Genomic DNA, 20245 nt, shown 5'->3' with positions numbered 1-20245 from the left:
CTGTGGTTTGTTTCTTGGAAGTCCAGAAAATACAATTTGCACCTAGGTAGATGCTACAACCTGTAGTTAATCTCTTAATAGTGGTGAAACCTCCCCAATCACCATCTAAATATCCATACAACCTACAAGGTGATTGTGAAAGAATTTTGAGTCCAAAGTGTAAAGTACCTTTGATGTACCTTAGAATCATTTTAACTCCTTGCAGATGTTCAATATTAGGACTTTGTATAAACTGGCTTGCTAGATTCACTGCATGAGTAATATCAGGTCGTGTGAGTGTCAAATATTGAAGACTCCCTACTATCATTCTATATAGAAAGGCATCTACAAGACTTCACACAACTTCATGTAAGCCATTCTTTTGAGCCAAAAGAGTAGCGACAGCCTTTGCCAAAGTCAAATCAGTCTTATGCAGTAACTTAGTAGCATACTTACTCTGACTCAAATGAATTCCTCCTGCAAAATAACTAACCTCTACTCCTAGAAAGAAGTGTACAAGACCAAGATCTTTCATAGAAAACTCCTTCCCAAGTTATAGAACCAACTCTCAGACATGTAATGGATTACTTCCTATTATAATAATGTCATCGACATATAACAAGAGGAAAATTGTACCTTTGTGAGTTTGCAAAGAAAATAGGGAAGGATCAGACTTACTACAAAGGAACCAAATATATAATAGATGCATGTTAAACATGTCAAACCAGGATCTTGGTGACTGTTTAAGATAATACAGTGCCTTCTTTAATAAACAAACATGTTGAGGATACCTCGGATCAACAAAGCCAGGAGGTTGACTCATGTATATCTCCTCTTGCAAAAAATTATGTAGAAATGTATTTTTGACATCTAACTACTCGATTCCCCACTTAAAGCTAACAGTAATGGATAAAAACACCCTAATAGTTGTGGCCTTAACCATAGGGCTAAATATTTTGTCAAAATCTATCCCTTCAAGTTGTGAGAAACCCCTGGCAACAAGCATGGCTTTGTATTTTGTCTATAGTTTCATTTGCCTTCGACTTGGTCTTAAACACCCATTTAGAACCAACTAAGTTTATACCAATAGATTTGGGCACCAATATCCATGTCTTGTTGTTATGCAAATCACTGATTTCCTCCTGCATAGCTGCACGCCAATGGGGGGACTTTAATGCTTTTTAGTAGTCTTTGGTTCCCTTAAAATATCTTCTTTGTTGTTAGCAACAAGTGATAGATGATTTTCCTTTGCCTTGTGTCTGTTGATCATGTGATGTCCTTGTGGTGCAGGAAGTGCATGAGATTTTGTATCTTTAGGTGGTTGATTTTTAGTCATATTCCACTTTGAAAGGTCAACTTCATCTCCCTGGCCCTGGTGGACTGGTCACAAGTACAGATTCAAAAAGTAGTGAACCAACATTGTCAATCTGTTCCATATGACCATTATCTGATCCTACATCATCATATTTTGATCCTGCATTTGAGAAGTCAATAGCATTAGCATCATCATCAAATATAGGTACGGTAATATAGTTAGTAACACTGTCACCAGCGGCTTGTGAATTAGGAACAACACTGTCAACTCATTTCATACACCATCATTAAGAGGTATAGATGTTGGAATGTGATTAGCAACCTGTGTAGTTGGTTCATCTTGCACTTCTCCTAAACTAGGAACAGTTTGTGCCTGTATTTTAAAAAATTCAATAAAAGTAGCCAGATGAGGTGAGAAATCAATGTTAGTCTGGATTTGTCTTTGAGACATAAAGGGTAATGTGTTATTATCAAAAATAACATGTCTAGATACATATACCCTCCTTGTTGAATGGTGATAATATATGTACCTTTTTGTAAACTACTGCATCCTATGAATACACAGGGATAAGTCTTTAGACTGAACTTGTTACTATTCTTCATATATGGGAAACACCTACAATCAAACACTTTTAAGAATTTATAATCAGGTTGTTCACCATGTAACTTGAAAAATGGAGTCACCATCTTGAAGACCGAGGAGGACAGTCTGTTGATGAGGAACACTACAGTGATAAATGCCTCAATCCATAGAAACAAAGAAATATTAGCATGGAGTAAAAGAGTCAAATCAGTCTCAATAATATGCCTATGTTTTCTTTCTGAAACTCTATTTTGTTCAGGTGTGTTGGGACATGAAATATGTCTGACACTACCACAATCTTCCAAATGTTTAATGAATTATGCTTTGAGAAATTTATCACCTTCATCATACTGGAATATCTTAATTTCTTTAGAAAACTGGTTTTTCACCATTTTCTGAAATTTTACAAACACTTCAAAAAATTCAGACTTCTTTTTCACTGGATAAATCCAAGTATACCTTGTGTGGTCATCTACAAACACTACGTAATATTTCATATGCTGAGAAGATTTAACAGGAGCAGGTCCCTACAGATCACAATGTATTTTCAATAAAGGTTCCTTCTCAACTTTATTTCTCAAACGAAATGAGTTTATAATTTTTTTCCAATTGACAATTGGATCAGACAAACTGAATTTTATTCTAACTACTAACATTTATGCAATTATTGCTACTCAGAATTTTTAAAGACTTCAAACTAGAGTTTTCTAAGCTAGTATATCACATTTTGTCTGACGTGTTTCAATCACGTGTAGCAGTCAAGGCATGAAGGTTGTTGTCTTCCAAAGTATATAGTCCACTTCTCGTAGATTTCTTGGCTAGTAGTGTCCTTGTCTTCTTGTCCTTTACAACAAAATCAGTTTCATGAAATTCAATAGTGCAATAATTATTCTTTGCAATCTTACAAACTGAGAGTAAATTCATAGTAATCTTAGGAACTACAAGAACCTCCTGTAATTTTAGACCTGATTTAGTTTTATTCTCAATATGTGTTATGCCTAGTTGCGATCCATTGCCAACAATGATTTTATCAAATTCATTGTAGTTTTTAAGATCAGAAAGAATATCTGAGTTATTTGTCATATGTCTACTGACTCCTTAGTCCACACACAAGGTACAGTGGAAGATGTATTCTGCAAATTGACACCAACCAATGATTATGGTAGTTTATCAGCAAATTAGTATGAGTAGTCCCACCTGTAAAAACACTTAAGAACAATATGGTTATTTCTACCACAAATTTGGCAAGACTCAGTGTTATTCCTTTCCTTGTTCGAAGAATCTGTTCCATTATGGTGGTTCTGATAACCTGTTCCTTGTCCAGCAGGCTTGAAGCCTCTTCCTCTGGAGTTGAAGTTGTTTTTTCCTCTTCGCTTGGAGCTTTGGACAGAGAATACCATGTTATGATTCTGTAGTGGTACTTCTTCTTTATCCTCCCTCATATCAAAACCCATGAGAGCATTAATAAATTGATTAAGAGTGGGATATGGTGCCTTACCTAGCATAACAGTCCTGAAGGTCTTGCACTTGAGACCTAAACCTCTAGCAAAGTTAATTACTTTGGTATATTCATCCACAGGTTTGTGAATGGCTACAAGACCATCACATATACCCTTGAATTCCTTAATGTATTGATCAATCTTTTTAGTTCCTAGCTTAATATTTTGCAATTGTTATTTGAGCTGAAACTCCTTATCTTTTGTTGCTTGAAGATATGCTTCTTCCAAGCATTCCCACATCTCATTGGCAGTTGAGTAGCCCACAATCAGGTACATACTTTCTTCTGTCAAGGTGCCTGAGATCCAACTCCTTAGCAGCACATCTTTCTCCTCTAATCGTCAATGCTATCACTTTCTTCTGCATCCTTTTCAACAGCTACAGTTTTCTCACCAGTCTTTCTGGTGGAACAGGTACTCTGAGTTAGTTCAGTCGCTGTGATGAAATAGGTTAGTCTCATCACCTGAATCAACTACATAATTTGTGTCCTCCATATGAGATAATTTGTTAGCTTAAGTTTAATGGAACAAGAGGCGATGAGGTGATGAAGAGAGGAGGTGGATAGTGTATTGGTGGATGGAGCCATTACAATTTGGACGTGGGATTTTGGTTTAGATTCAATACTTTAAATAGCGGAAGAGCTTTAATGCTATGATACCATGTAGAATTCTCAACAAAATAATGAGAGAAATCAAGGATTGTATTTATGATAATAAAGGAGTACAAGTCTCCTTTATATAGAAGTGAGTTGTAGAGTCCTAGGCTAACTAAACTTAGAGTTATACTACAACACAAATACAATGAGATTAATTACAAATTAACTACTACACGTTTATAGCAGTAGCCTAGTCATAATCTGACTCTAACTTATCCAATAGTGAGTCCTACTATAACTTAACTCTTTTAGTAGGTCTTTGACAGTCGACAGGACTCCTATCAGTTGGACCATGTCGTTCAACATGTTCCTTAGATTCATTTTGATCTGTATCTTCAACAATGCACTCTCTAATCATCTCTTTCCAATACTTCTTTGTCCTACCTTTACCTTTCCTTGTACCTACTATAATAAACATCTCACACCTCCTCAATAAGACATCTGCACCTATAAATAGTGTCAATTATATAAAAAGTTTTACTTTATCTCACTCAACACAACTAGCACTAATTGCGTGATTGTTTTTTATCTTACAAGTTAGTGGATTCAAAGTTTGTGTTTCAAAAAGTATAATAGTTGGATCTACTAAGTTGTAAGACAGTTTTATTTTTTAAATAAGTGTCAAACACACACCTAAATTATGTCATTTTTTTTAGTTTCATACCTAAACTACTAGAATTGTGAGTTTCATACCTAAACTATCATTTATTAGTTTGAAAAACACACTTCAGTGGTGTGTGTAATACACTCTCTCTACTCTCTCTATTTTTTGAAAAAAATCTTGCCACATGGTATTCCATAAGGATGAAATATTTTACCTTGACAAAAATTAAATAAACTATTAATATTAGCTAAAAGTTAAAGATTAAAGTATTCCTATCCCTAAAAAAGAAATTATTTTTTAGAAAAGAATTTACTTTTTTAAGAAATAAATTGTATTTTTAAAAAAATTAAAATATTTTTCTCATGCACTCCACCACCTCCCTCCTCCCACCCTCGTCCTTTTATTTTTTAAATTTTTTAAAATTTCTTTTATAAAATATTTTTAAAAAATTCATACTTCACCCCCTCCCTCATTCCTTCCTAGAAAATATTATTATTTTATTTTTTTTAAAAATAAAATTATACCCACTCCATCTAACCCTCTGCTCTTAATTTATATTTACATATTTTTATATTTTTTTTGTTTTGTGTTAAATATGTACATATATTTTTAGAAAAATATTTTTTTCTACTTGCATACTGAATATAACAAAAATAAAATTTTATTTAAAAAAAAGTCTTGCGGTAAGTAAAAAATACTTTCCTAAAATCATATGTATATATCTAACACAAAACGAGAAAAAATTGAAAGCAGGGGGTTAGGTGGGGCAGGGTAGATTTTTTTAAAAAATTAAATATTTAAATTATTATTTGAAAGGGGGATGAAGCAAGAATTTTTTTAAAAACTTTTATAAAAGAAGTTTAATAAATTAAAATAAAACTAAAAAATTTGGGGGGGGGGGGGGGGAGTGTTATGGTGAGAGAGAGTGGTGGAATGAGGTAAGAAAAATATTTTATATTTTATTTTATAATTTTTTGGGGGTCAGAGATAGTAATACTTTAATATTTAATTTTAACTAATTATAATAATTTATTTAACTTTTGTTAAGGTGGAATATTTTTTCGTGTGATGTCACAATTTTTTTTTAAATGAAAGAGAGAGTGTAGTACACACACCCCATGATGAGAGTGGAATAAAAAAGAGAGGTGTGCTTCTCAAACTAATAAGTGATAGTTTAGGTATGAAACTCGCGCTGTTTAGGTATGAAACTCAAAAAATGAGAATAGTTTAGATGTGTTTATACCACTTATCTTTTAAAAAAACAACTCATATAACTAGTGTAAGTTGCGTAGACACATCATACATGTATTAATTCTATTTATTTGGGCTATTCTCTGTCTACAAGCTGCACATCTGTTTGAGTCATGAGTGACACCAAAATCATAAAACTAAGTTGGATTTTCTTTATGATCTACTTAGTGAATTCTAGCCCACCTGAAGATCCCATAAAATGTTCATACAAGACCAACTTTAACTGCACCATTACAAACTCATACGGCGCCTTTCCAGATCGGGCCATTTGCAAGGCAGCTCAAGCTATTTATCCAACCACAGAAGACGAGCTAATTTCTATAGTAGCAAATGCAACAAGGGAAAAGCGAAAAATGAAAATCGCAACTCGATTTTCTCACAGCATACCTAAATTGGTTTGTCTAGATGATGAAAACGGGTTACTTATAAGTACAAAAGTCCTAAACAAAATCATAAGAGTCGATCAAGAAAACATGAGTATTACCGTTGAAAGTGGGGTAACGTTAAGACAACTAATTAATGAGGCGGGTAAGGCAGGATTGGTCCTACCTTACACGCCTTATTGGTGGGGCTTAACTATTGGTGGATTAATTGCGACCGGTGCTCATGGAAGTTCTCTTTGGGGTAGGGGTAGTTCGGTACATGATTATATTGTGCAACTTCGAATTGTTACACCGGCTGAAGCGGCAAACAATTATGCTAAAGTCCGTATATTGGAAAATGGTAGTTCCGAGCTGAATGCTGTTAGAGTGTCATTGGGTGTTCTTGGAGTTGTTTCACAGGTATGTACTTTTTTATAATTAATACCATCGTGTTGTTTGGTAAAATGTGTTAGTCATGATATTATTAGTTCTATCATATTTAGTATTATCTGACGTAAAATTAATATCTTGCGAATTATGATATTCACCATATAAGAGTTATTAATATTTGGATAAGTATGGATGAAGACATAATTGCTTTTAATATATACTGAACTAGGAGTATTCACTCTTCGATTAAAAACTGATCTAAATCGATTAAATAAAGTAATTTTTATTTGAATTTGATTTGGATTTAAATTTTAAATAATCGATAATATTTAGTTCGATTTGATTTTATTAAAAACAAAGAGAAAATTACTATCAGGAATGGTAATAGGACGGGGCAAATCTTAACCCACTAAGATTTAAGCCCCCTTACCTTGTCTCGCTTAAAATTTTCTCTAACATTTTGTCCCTCTCTATCCAATTTAGGTGGGTTATTCTTTTAATTTTCTCAACATTTTGTCCCTCTCTATCCAAATTAGGTGGGTTATTCTTTTTGAAACGGAGGAAACAATTTTAATCCATCCTATCCTATTATGCCTGCTCTGTTTAAGTATTATCATGTTCTTCCTCGTTAAATCCTTGCCTTGCTCCATTGCTATATTTTACTAAACACTATGTGATTGTTTGGTAGAATATATTAGATTTTCTAATATATGTATTAGTTATGATATTATGAAATATACCATATTTAATATTATGTGATGTATAATTAATACACATCAAATCATGATATTAATAATACAAAAATTAATATCTGAATAAGCGTTCAAACCAAACTCTAGGAGTGTTCATGGTTCGATTTGGATCGGTTATTGATTAAAACCATAACCAAATCAATTTAATCGATTTTTAAATGTCTAAAATCATAACCAAACCAAGTAAAATAATAACCACCGGTTTGGTTATTGTCGGTTTGGTTCGGTTTTTCAGTTTATGACTAGCCGGGACAATTCAAATATTCTCTCTCCACATTCTTCAAATTTCTTATGAAGCTCTTTTTTCCTCACGGCCCATAAGGGCGAACTTTGCTGCATATTGAGGAAAAGACATGCTGATGGTAAATCAAGTGGACCAAACTTGCAACGCAGTTTAGATTTAAAAGAATAAGTCAAACAGAGATTCCAAAATACAAACAACTTTGTCCATTAAAATGAAAAAATTACATATTTAAACTAAACTAACTAGAGAATCCATAATATAATCAATTTTATCTTTAATTAAATTATGAAAATTAATAATTATAAGGTATAAAATATCTTTAATTATTTATGAAAAACTAATATTATACATATAAATAATTATAAATTTTATGTATATAATTATCGGTTTGGTTTGGTTATTTATTCGATTATTTTTTACTATAACCATAATCAAACCAAATATTATCGATTTTTCAAATTTAAAACCAAATCAAATCAAATATCGATTTTTTTATTCGATTTGATTTTAATTTTAATCAAAATTGTGAATAGCGCTACCAAACTCTAGTCTAGGTGCTTCGCATTTAATACCCTATTAAAAGCCCTATACTATGCATGGAATAAATAAGAGTAGTATGCATGGACATACTATTTTCTCCATCTCCATTTATAAGGTGTAGTTTAATTGGGCACAAATTTAAAAAATAAGAAATACTTTGATATGCTTTAAAATTATCTTTACAATAAAAATAAATAAATAAAAGAATATGCCTTTGTAGACTTTTTGTGAAATAAGTATGATCCAGTACAAATGAAATATTGATAGTGTAACTAAATATTTGTCAAAATAAATCTTATTCTTTTTAATACTAAGCAAAATAAAATGAATCATATAAATTACAATAGAATAAATATATACAGAGTAATTAATTTGATATTTTGGTGAAAAAAGTCCTCACGTAATTATTAGATCTTTAAGCCTAATAACAAGTGATAATCAATTACATATCTCAGCTTAATTTTAAAACTCAAATTTTCTTCTCAATTTTGAATAATGTATATGCTCCCCTTATGTAAATTAACATTTTTAAAATGCCTATTTTATCTTATATTATCAACTGTTATTCTCCCCTTATACAAATTTTGATGCATGTAATATTTAAATACTAATCACAAAAATAACGTTAGATTTTTTTAATAATTTATAAAAGAATTATTCTACCTATAATGTTAATGAATTTAACTAATTATCTACAAGCACTGGGTTAAAAAAAACTATATAATAGAAAAAGTAATAAATAGATGAAGAATTAAAAAATATCAAGGATAAAATAAACGTATTATAGCATGATGAGGAGAGAATGTATAATATTCATAAGTAAAAGAAAATTTTGTTTTTCTAAGCAAAGTTAAAAATTATAAATATTTTTTAACCATTAATAATTGTATGGTACAGCTAAAGGGCAAATAACATTAAAGAAATTATGCAATTAATGGCGTGGCAATTTTCTTAGAAGATGCCAAAGAAATTGGTGGACTGATTGTTTCTTTGTGAAAATAAAGATGAATCTCAACCAAATAATCGCAACTAGATGCCAAAGTGTTACAATTGAATCGTGATATTTTTGGTGATGGAGGTAGAATTTTTATTTAGAGATTTAAAAATAAAAATATAATATTTAGAATCAAAATTTAAATCTTAAAATAAAATTCATAATAATAAAATTTTATTTTATATATATAATATAATTTTTTTCGAAGAAATAACCTCCTAGCGCCATAGATCCTCCTAACGCCCTAGATCCTCCTATGATTATTTTGGGCAACAGAACTTTTAATATGAAATTCAATTCAAATAGCCGCCAATTAAATAACAAATTCTTGCAAATCCCTACGTTCTCATCTTTTCTCCCTCTATGAGAAACGACACTCCTTTTCCTCCATAGGGTTGTTTGAAAATATTTAAGTTACTTATTAATTTACATTTTGATAGATTAAAATGAATTAAATTTAAATAAATAAAGTTGATAAATGAATCAGTAAATAATTTATACAAATTTTGATAAATTATAATTATATGGACTAATTTTATTATTTCTATTGGTCATCATGATGATGGTGGTGGAGAAGCTTCCCTAGAGGAAGGAAGATTGACGAAGAAATCAATGTTGCACATTTTTTCTTATGGTGTTTGTGAGTGAAGTAGGTATCCGTGATGGACGGTGCTTGCATTGTTATATAGTGTGTAAATATTTATTGCTTATACACTACATAACGGTGATAGTGATTGGCGTTTATTAATGAAGATTGAGGTTGAACGATCACACATTTTTGGGGATGGATAGGCTTCATTTATTTTCATTAAAATTTAGATATTTCAATTAAAATGTACGTTTGAATGATTAAGATACTCATTTTGGATTTAAATATTAAATAATTAAGATTGTTTTTTTTTCAACATCTAAATATATATAATCTATTTATATGTACATAATAAATATATAATTTAAATAAAATTAATTAAATATTTAAAAAGAATTAATAAAATAAAAACAATATTGATTTTAAAAAATAAAACAGTAATACTTGCTAGTGATGGTGGAGATAGTTTATTGTAGTGGTGATGATGGTGGTGGTAATAGTTGTTGTTAGTGGCTAGTAATGATGGTGGTGATAGTTATGACGGTGGAGGTGGTTGGTATGATAGTGACTATAGTGGCGTAGCCACATATAAGTTGGACATCCTTCGTCGAAAAATTATACAATGTATATAGAAAATTGTACGAAATATATAGGTCAAAAATTATTTTTCTTACATATATATTAAATCATGGACATCCTTGATGAAATTTTTGGTTTCACCACTGGGTGACTATCATAACGGTGGCGATTGGTAGTGGTATTAGTGGTTGTAATATTGAAGTTGATTGATGTTAGTAGTTGGTGATTTTGATAGTGGAGGCTGAAGAATGTGCGGTCGTTGGTGATGTTTTTATGATAGTTGGCAGCGGTGCTAGTTATGATGATGGAGGTGGTTGGTAGTAGAGATTGACCACAATGAAGGTAATGGCTGATAGTAGTGGTGGAGGTGACGGTGGTGGTGCTAGTGACCGAAGAATATATAGCGATAGTTGGCGGCGGTGTTAATTGTGATGGCGAAGTTAGTTGGTAGTAGAAATTGACTATAGTTGTTGATAGTGATGGTAGAGGTGGAAATGGCTACAAAGACGGTGGTGGTGGTGGCAACGACTACAACGACGGTGATGGAGGTGGCGGCAACTACATAGACGGGTGATGGTAATGGGAATGGATATAATCATAATGATAGAGGAGGTAAGTGTGGTAGCAGATGACAATAATAGTTAGCAATGGTGGTGGTTGTGGTGACAAACGTGGTTGGTGGTAGACGACAGTAATGGTGGCTGACAATAGTAGTGGTGATGATTGTGATGACAAAAGTGGTTGGTGGTAGACGACAGTAATGGTGGCTGACAATAGTAGTGGTGATGATTGTGATGACAAAAGTGGTTAGTGGTGGTAGTTGGTGATTTTGGTTAGAGTGATAGTGAATATTATCCACACAAGACTACCTCTTAATGATATTAAGACATTGTTCTAGATCTTAATGATTATGACATATTCACACCCATTAAGTGCTTAAATTTTAAAGAAAATAAATGCAATTAATGGTCTAATGTCTGACTCATTCAGATTTAAACATCCATTAAGTGTAAAAAATAAGGCCTTAGATTCGTTTGGTACGAAAAATATGCGATACTTCTTCCATTTAAAAAAGAATGATCTAGTTTGATTTAGCATGACTTTAAAAAAAATAAAGAAGACTTTTCAATGTTGTGGTCCTAAATTATAGTTATGTCAAATGTATCAAATTGTCCGTTAATTTTGTAGCCTTAAATATGACACGTGGAACTGAAATTAAAGTGTTATAAAAAAAGAAAATGGGTCATTCTTTTTAAAACAGATTAAAAAGAAAAGTAGGTTATTCTTTTTTAAATGAAGGGAGTAACAATTTTGAGATAAAATATAATTTTTTAAATTTTTATGTTCAATTAGGGTATATATTACCAAACAACTCCTAGCTTGATAGAGTTATTTAGGTATTAGTAATGCATGTTAGTTATGCGCATATGAATTAGTTATGAAGTATCAGAGAGAATTTTTATTAAGGAGTGTCAAAATATAAAGTAAAAAAAATTTATGTTGTTATCAAGAATAGAACACACAATCTCAAATAATTTTTGCAACCCTTTACCCACTAAACTAAAGCTTCAACTTTTATTAAGAGGTGTCAACACTTATCTATATATTCATTAAACTAAATTTTGACCTATGTATACAATGTAATTTTCCGACCAAGGGGTGTCGCTTGACACCCCTTGCCTGAGAGTGGCTTTGCCCCTGTATGCAAGTATTAATTATTCCACCTTCCATCACGCATAAGATAATACAGTATAATTCGCTCATAAATTATACATATTGATTATGTGAGTTTTAATTACAAATTAAACGTCGTATTAATTTTATACAAGAATATCTTATTTTCTAACTAGCTACAAAACATTGTATAACTTGTGTATACATAAATTAATTGCTTGTTTACTAGCTACCAAACGACTCCTTAATGTATAATGTATAATCATAATATATTCGATGCATAATTAATGAGTATATTTTAATTAAGGTTTCATTTGGACATGTGATATGAAATCATAATTTAAAATTATATTGATTTGAGGTTGAAATTTTATTTGAACATGCAACTTGAATTCCTTAAGTTGTATTTTTTCTCATAAACATGTAAACTCCACAAAATGTGAAAAATATAAAATTTTCTCAGACGCCGTATTAATATATCACATATCTCTATGTTTCTTTTATAAATAAATGTTTGTGATTACAAGCTTTCATATACACATAATTTTATAAAGATTCACTAATCCACAATAATAATAACTAGTTATTCTTAAATATAATTTTTTTTCAAATAGTACGTATAATCTATTCGCACAGAGCATGAGTCTTTTAAATTTTACAAAATTTAAAATGATGAATTACTTTTTCACAAAATATAAACTGATGAATCAAGTTTACATTTAAAAAAATTTAAAATACCCATTGGAATCTCAAATAATGCTTTTTGGAATGTTTGAATTTGAAATCATGATTCCAAATCACATATTCAAAGATATTTTGAAATTATGACCCAACTCATTTTCAGTTCAAGTAACTACTGGGTTAATTTTAACTCAATCAATTTGTCAGCTCAACTTACTTTATTTTGTTCAATTTCAATCCAGCTCTTTCATTTGACATCCTTACCTCGGCATATCAACCAAAGGGTTGTGGACTATTGCCACTTTTATTAAGCAACCAAAAGCTATTTTTATTATTTTGGGCTTGTTTTCTCCATATCTTTAATATTAAAAAAAAATGGTGGTTATGTTGTTTTTCACTCTGTATGGATATATGGAGTAAATTGATGGTTAACTTTCATGGAAGAATGTTATCAATATTTTATAGTGCCACTCATTTACAACAACAAAAAAATCATTTTAGAAATATCTAATCAAATTCAATAGAATTTGAAAAAAATAATAATCAAGGATGTACACTTTTTTATAATTAAAATTGAAAAATCAAATCGAAGTTTGATAAAATCATATCAAAAAATCAAACGCACACCCTTAATTCTTTTTTACACATATAACATAAAATACTAGACAACAATGTTTAATTCTCTTTCCAACAACAGTATTAAAAATCAAACATAACTTTTGATTGACAAATCCAATCCTTATGTATGTGTGTGAATTAAATTTAGGTGACATTGAAACTAGAACGAGTGTTCAAACGTTCAATTACCCTTTCAGAAAGGGATGACTCAAACTTAGGGGAAGATGCAGCTACCTTTGGGAGACAACATGAATTTGCAGATTTTACATGGTATCCTAGCCAGCGCAAAGTTGTTTATAGGATCGATGATCGAGTTCCTGCCAACACTCCTGGCAATGCCCTTAATGACTTCCTTGGATTTCGCTCTACACCTTCACTCGTCCTCGCCATTTTAAGAACCACAGGTAATTTAATTACTCATAAATTGCTTCAAATTTACCTTCTTTCAATTTTATGGTAACATTTTTTATACTAGGCCATGAGTATGACTTTATTCTACTTTTTTTTGTTGACTAGAGGAAAGTCAAGAATTAACAAATGATGCTAGTGGAAAATGCTCAAGTGCAAAACTAACCACTTCCACATTGAAGATTGGTGCTTATGGGTTGACAAACAATGGTTAGTTAATTCTTTCATCACAACACCGTAAAAGTAATATAGGATGTTAACTCCAGATATCGTATCTATAGAGACTTGTTGGATTGATCGTCTAATTTGAATTATTATTTCAACTATCCGATAAGTAACAAACAACTTTGGGGATTATGTTTTACCATGCTAAATTTAATATTTGTACATAGATCAAAAAAGTGTATCAAACAAAGTACTAGCAATACACAAAGCTAATACATATATATATATATATATTTATAATGCACTCTACCGCCAAACGACCCCTAATTAAATATGAAAACTTTACGGTGCTTTACATATTCAATATCCAAGTAGCATTTAACATGTAAAGTATTCTTATTTTATATTTTTATTACATTATATTATAAGTAATTAGTTCAAGTTCTCATTTGTGGATTTTACTAGGTATATTGTTGTTATATTATAAGTAATTAGTTAAAGTCTTTATGTAATACTTCCTTCGTCCTAATTTATATGACACCTTTCGGATTTCGAGATTCAAATAAGCTTTTCTTCGACTGTGAATTTTTCATATGTCTTTTAAATATCTTGAATTATCAATTATTGTGTCTTATAATACTTTTTACTTAATACTCAAATATGTAAATTTTATTTCAAAAAACATAACAGATTTCATGCCCAAATTCACGGTCAAAATTAAACTGGTTGACTCTCAAAATCAGAATTGTGTCACGCAAATTGGAATCGAGGGAGTAATATTTATCTTCTTAATTAATTTTATTTTGCAAGGAGAGTTCTTTTTATTGTCCTTGTCAATATTTAAGACATTAATATAAACTTGATCACATTCTCTTAGGTTTTGCCTTTACTGGCTATCCAGTGGTTGGGTTTCACAATCGAGTCCAAGCATCAGGAACATGCCTAGACAGCCTTGAAGATGCAAGAATCACAGCATGCCCTTGGGACCATAGAGTTAAAGGTCTATTTTTTCACCAAACAACATTTAGCATTAGCTTATCCAAAGTCAAAGGTTTCATTGAAGATGTCCAAAGGCTAGTAGTTTTAGAGCCTAGGGCACTATGTGTCCTTGACTTATATAATGGAATCCTCATGAGATATGTTACAACTTCAAATGCTTACTTGGGTAAACAAGAAGATGCTTTGGATTTTGACATCTCATATTATAGAAGCAAGGACCCAATGTCCCCTAGGCTCTTTGAAGATTTCCTTGAAGAGGTAGAGCAACTAGCATTTTTCAAATATGGGGCATTGCCACATTGGGGTAAAAATAGGAATGTAGCATTTATTGGGGCAATAAACAGGTACAAAAATGTTGATAAATTCTTGAAAGTGAAACAAACCTATGATCAATTAGGATTATTTTCTAGTGAGTGGACAAATCAAGTTTTAGGCTTAAAAGATGGGTTGACCATAGTCAAAGAAGGGTGTGCTCTTGAAGGACTATGCATTTGCTCTGAAGATATTCATTGTGCCCCAAAGAAGGGTTACTTTTGTCGACCAGGCAGAATTTACAAAGATGCGAGTGTGTGTACTCGTTTGTCGTCGCGGTAAAAGACAATAAGAGATTCAGTGGTGTATGCAGAATTTATGTAAAGAAGAAAAAAAATAAACACATCAATGTAACAAGTAAATCTTAATTTAATACACTTAAATATATATTAATACAATAGTTCTTGATGAATTTTTATTACTTCTATAAATACTAAAGATATGATCTATGTTTTTTTTTCTTCAATTGAATGTACAATTTTCTAATTATTGCATCATCATTGTCATTTAGATAGTACTTTTGTAATTGCTATGCTTGCTCTTCTCCGCCAGCCCTAACCCCTTGATCAAAAATTTTAACATTTAAATTAACTTTTTTATTGAGTTTTAAGTGGATTAATTTGTTCTGATTGATAGGCTTTTTATTCAATTGCAAGTTAAGTGATGTTTTAGAGGTTAAATATGAATTTGAAAGCCTGTATATATTGACACAACACATTTCGAAGTTTCTAATCACGGATAATACACATTAATCTTAAAAATCATTTAAAATAATACACTTGAACTATACATCTAACCTAAGCTCGTTAAGAAATTATAAAAACTCTGCTTTGCCTTGAAGGAAACAGGTCCTTCACCGTCTGTTCACTGCTTGTAGTACGATTTTGATAGCAAGTCTTTGTTGTAGAGATGTTAAGGAACTGGTTCTCTTGAAGTACTTCGTTATGAACACTATCGGTCCTCTATTGAAATTTGTGAAGGACCTAGTTTTGCATATGTTTGTAATGTTTTTTACTCATTTTTCAATCATCAAAACTTTATATTGTTAGCCTTAGCTTATAGCCCTCTAGCTCACATTTTTCTTCCTAGCAAATGTAGCTTTATAGCTCATGACTTCAGCTCAACACCTTGTAGGAATCCATCCCATGCCATAAATATTTTTTATTTTGTTGCAAGGTTTAAAATTAGATAGTCAAAAATATGGATTTGGTAGTTGGCAAATTTCAACAATCAAAAGATCACCATATTTGTCAAACCAAAATCTCATTATAGTGATATCAGTTGCTCCTTTTGACCCGTGCTTTTTTCCTTATTTAAAAGGATATCCAGGTAAAATTCTTGGTGTCATTATTTTCCTATTTTATTTCCACTATTTTGACATATATATTTTTGTGTTAGTCCATTTTTTCCCAACAAACTTGTATCAGATAAGGCAGGCAGCGGTACCAGAACAAGAACAACCGGACCAATATCAATCGGAACCGGACCGTACCGGTACCGATATGAACCGACAGATTTAATGGAGGCCGTCTCAGTCCGGTATATACCGGGACGGGACCGGACTTGTATTATGGGTTTCCGTTATTTTTTTTAAAACAATTAGTTAAATTAACTTAATTAATGATTAAAAAAATATAAAATACATAATTTATTTAATATTTCTTCCAAAAGTATAACTTAAAAAGCTAAGAGTTTTTTAAAAGGTCAAATTTTAAATTTTTAAAGTTTAAATTTCAAATTTTAGACTTTTAAAGTTTAAATTCCAAATTTTAAAAAAATGATTTTGAAAATTAAAGTTTTAAACTTTTAAGCTTAATGTTACACCCGGTAAAATTACCAAAATACCCCTAGACTAAAGAACGCTAGCGCCACGCAACTTCCTTAACTTTTCGATCAATCCAAGGCCAAAATATTGATCAGGGTGAAAAAATGTGTGAGAAAATGGTCTTAGTTGTATTTTAGGCCAATCGAATCAAAAGATAAATTTCAGAGTGAAGTGACGAAAAGAGAGGTGGGCGATAGGTCCATGTCGCGGACCTGTCGCGGATTTGGACTTAATTTTATCCTCATTATTTTCTACGGGGTTAGAATTCGATCGAAAAATTTTCAAAAAAATGCACTATGAGGGAACTTATAATGACCCGTTTGGCCATTTTGAGTACGAGTCCTCCTTTTTTCATAAAAGATCCCTTTTGTATATTTAAATTGAGAATTTTGGACTATTCGATAATTACAGTTAATTAGTTGACGGGTGATTTTTAGATAACTAATTAGTTGGTGGGCTAAATTGATAATTTATCTAATATCATATATCACTTTTCTTATATTTATGAAAATAAGTTAGTAGGATTTGTTACCATAATACATAATTAATTAGAAAAGAAAAGATAAAGGGAATAGACGAGAAACTTACATGCGCGACGTCAAAGATGGAAAGGATCCACTGCAACGAACAAGTAAGTTTAAGTTGGTGGTCATATTATTATTATTCTAGTAGCATGATGTGGAATCATGAAAGCAATAGGAAATTGATTTGTATACAGCAATAGAAATTTGGCGTGGTTGCTGCCACTGGTTTCGTAACCAGTGTCTTCAATTTTAACGTTTATTATTTTATTTTACATTATAAATTAAGTTTTGATATATTGACACAAGTAACTAAATATTAGGTGTATTGTGTTATATGAATTTTATTAAATTTATGATATTGGAGAAAATTGAGACTTAACCCTAGGCTTGAGATTTAGAAAATATAATATTTAATTTATTAATTGGCATTAAGATTTGGGAACTTGATTATAAAATTGTGTGAGTTTTTGAATCTAAGCTAGACATGGGTGTTGTTAGTTTCAAACTCGTATGGTGATTATTCATTTGATTAGATTACATTGATTTGGAAACCCAGCGACAGGGAAAGGTTCAGGTCTTAGAGTAATTGCTTGATTATTTGAGGCAAGTGAATTTCTAAACCTTAGTTTAAGCTTGTAGATGCTTGTGTTTTCATGTTATGTGTACTGGAGATTAATGTGAATTGGACTGGGTTATTGACTGTATGATTGACCTTAAAAATGAAGATGAGGGGTATAAAATGGTGATCTAATGACATGTATTGGTGGAATTGATATGTTGTGATTATGAGTTTATTTTGTACATGTGAAATGACTATGTTGATGTGAGATAGGAAAAATTATTGTTGTTTTCATGTTATTATCGTGAATCATATGAACATGAATTGATTATATTGGTTCTGACATACTATGCTGAGACTGAAAATGATATGAAACAAAGGGGTCGGGCCACACGCTCCGTGGCAGAATATGTATATTGAGGGGATGGGCCACACGCTCTGTGGTAGGTAACATGGACAGAAATGTCCCCCATAGGTTCTGGACTGTAATTTAGCGGATGTGTACTGATAGGACAGACATGCATCATTTCATTGCATTGCATCGCATTTTATTGATATTTGTGAATTCGTGTTTACCACTTATTGCTCTGTATATATTGAATTTTACTTGATATGATTCACTTGATAAGACCACCGATAAATATTCGTGGACCGCATTGTTATTATTATGTAGAGTGTAGAGTTGGACTGATTTTATGCAGGTTGTAGTTGAGGAGGTTCAGTTGAGATGACAGGAGTACTTATATCTATCAAGCTTTGCTTAGCTTTAGTTATCCACTTGCTGAGTACTGTATTGTTTAGTACTCACCCCTTGCTTCTATACTTGTGTAGGTTGTGAGCCCGGACCTGCTTGATCTCCTCGTATTTTATACCACATCCGAGGTTATCATCTCGAGTGTTGAGGTAGTTGTTACATTCATCTAGCGGACACCTGTTACTTCTTTAATATGTTTTAGTCCTATTTTAGAGACAAAGACACTGTGACTGTATTTTCTTTTGTACTTTGGTAATATATTAGTGGCTTGTACACATGACAACCAATTTTAGGGGAATTTGAGTTTGTTTTATATGTTTTCAATTAAGTTAAATGTTGATATATTTATTTTTCTTCCGCATCTACTTTCCATTAGGTATTAGGCTGACTTGTCTCGGTGGATTGAGATGAGTGTGATCACACCCGGATTTGGGTTGTGACAAAATAGTATCAGAGCCCCAGGTTCATAGGTCTCACGTGTATACAAGCCGAGTCTAAGTAGAGTCTTGAGGATTGGTACAAAGACGTCTGTACTTATCTCCGAGAGGCTATGAGGACATTTAGGAAATTTTTCCTTTGTTCTTTCACTTTGTATCGTGCGTGGTTACTTGTGTTGGTACTGAATTTTCGCGTCTCTATTCCGACAGATGGTTAGGACTGGAACTACAGTTAGAGGTAGAGGAAGGGAGGCACTCCCCGGGGTTGATATTGGGACCCCAACTAGGGATAGAGATAGAGGCCGAGCTAGAGGCCGTGGTCAGGGTGTGGCGGCAGATAGAGGTCGTGCCCGAGGAGCGACATCAACTAGAGGTCATGCTAGAGCGACTTCTCTTGATCCACAGATTGATGCTAGAGAGGAACAGGTCCCTCCAGAGCTTGCTATTGCAATATTGCTTCAGGCCACTTTGATGCGAGTATTGTATGCGCTCGAAGAATTTAATCAAAGTGTGAGGGAGAATGGTACACCTGAGGGTTCTTATACTAGAGCAGGAGCTTAGACCCCTGGGCAACATCAGATTCTAGTTGTTCAGGGTCTAGTGGTCCAGTCATCTGCGGGCCCTAGAGCTGATGAGGATAGAGTACAGGTAGGGGGAGCTTAGGGTGCACCTGTAGTCATGTTGACTAACGACGAGCAATGCCGATATGAGAGGTTCCGAAAAATGGACCCACTATAGTTTCAGGGTGGGAAGACTGAGGATGCACATGAGCTTCTGACCATGTGCCGAGAGTAGTTGAAGGTAGTAGGGTTAGCTAAAACTCACGGAGTTCATTATACTCACTCCAATTACATGGACTAGCCAGAGAGTAGTGGAGAGTGTATCTGAGTTTCAGGCCAGTTGGGTCATCCCAGATGACTTGGGGTGAGTTTGCTAGTGCCTTTTATGACTATTTC

The 20245-nt window shown here is 32.3% G+C and overlaps 1 protein-coding gene across 1 annotated transcript; it reads left to right on the top strand.

The window, feature by feature from the left end:
- Window positions 1–5952: 5952 nt before the first annotated feature.
- LOC129881541 (probable L-gulonolactone oxidase 6) lies at window positions 5953–15602 on the top strand. Its single transcript, XM_055955725.1, has 4 exons — window positions 5953–6665; window positions 13455–13710; window positions 13823–13924; window positions 14757–15602. Exons 1-4 carry the CDS (start codon window positions 5997–5999, stop codon window positions 15470–15472), a joined length of 1743 nt encoding a protein of 580 aa, XP_055811700.1. The 5' UTR covers window positions 5953–5996; the 3' UTR covers window positions 15473–15602.
- Window positions 15603–20245: the final 4643 nt, after the last annotated feature.

This window comes from Solanum dulcamara, chromosome 3, assembly GCF_947179165.1.
Source record: "Solanum dulcamara chromosome 3, daSolDulc1.2, whole genome shotgun sequence".
NCBI classification, from domain to species: Eukaryota; Viridiplantae; Streptophyta; class Magnoliopsida; order Solanales; family Solanaceae; genus Solanum; species Solanum dulcamara.
Note: the sequence above shows the minus strand (reverse complement) of the source record. Positions and strands in the feature narration are given on the sequence as shown.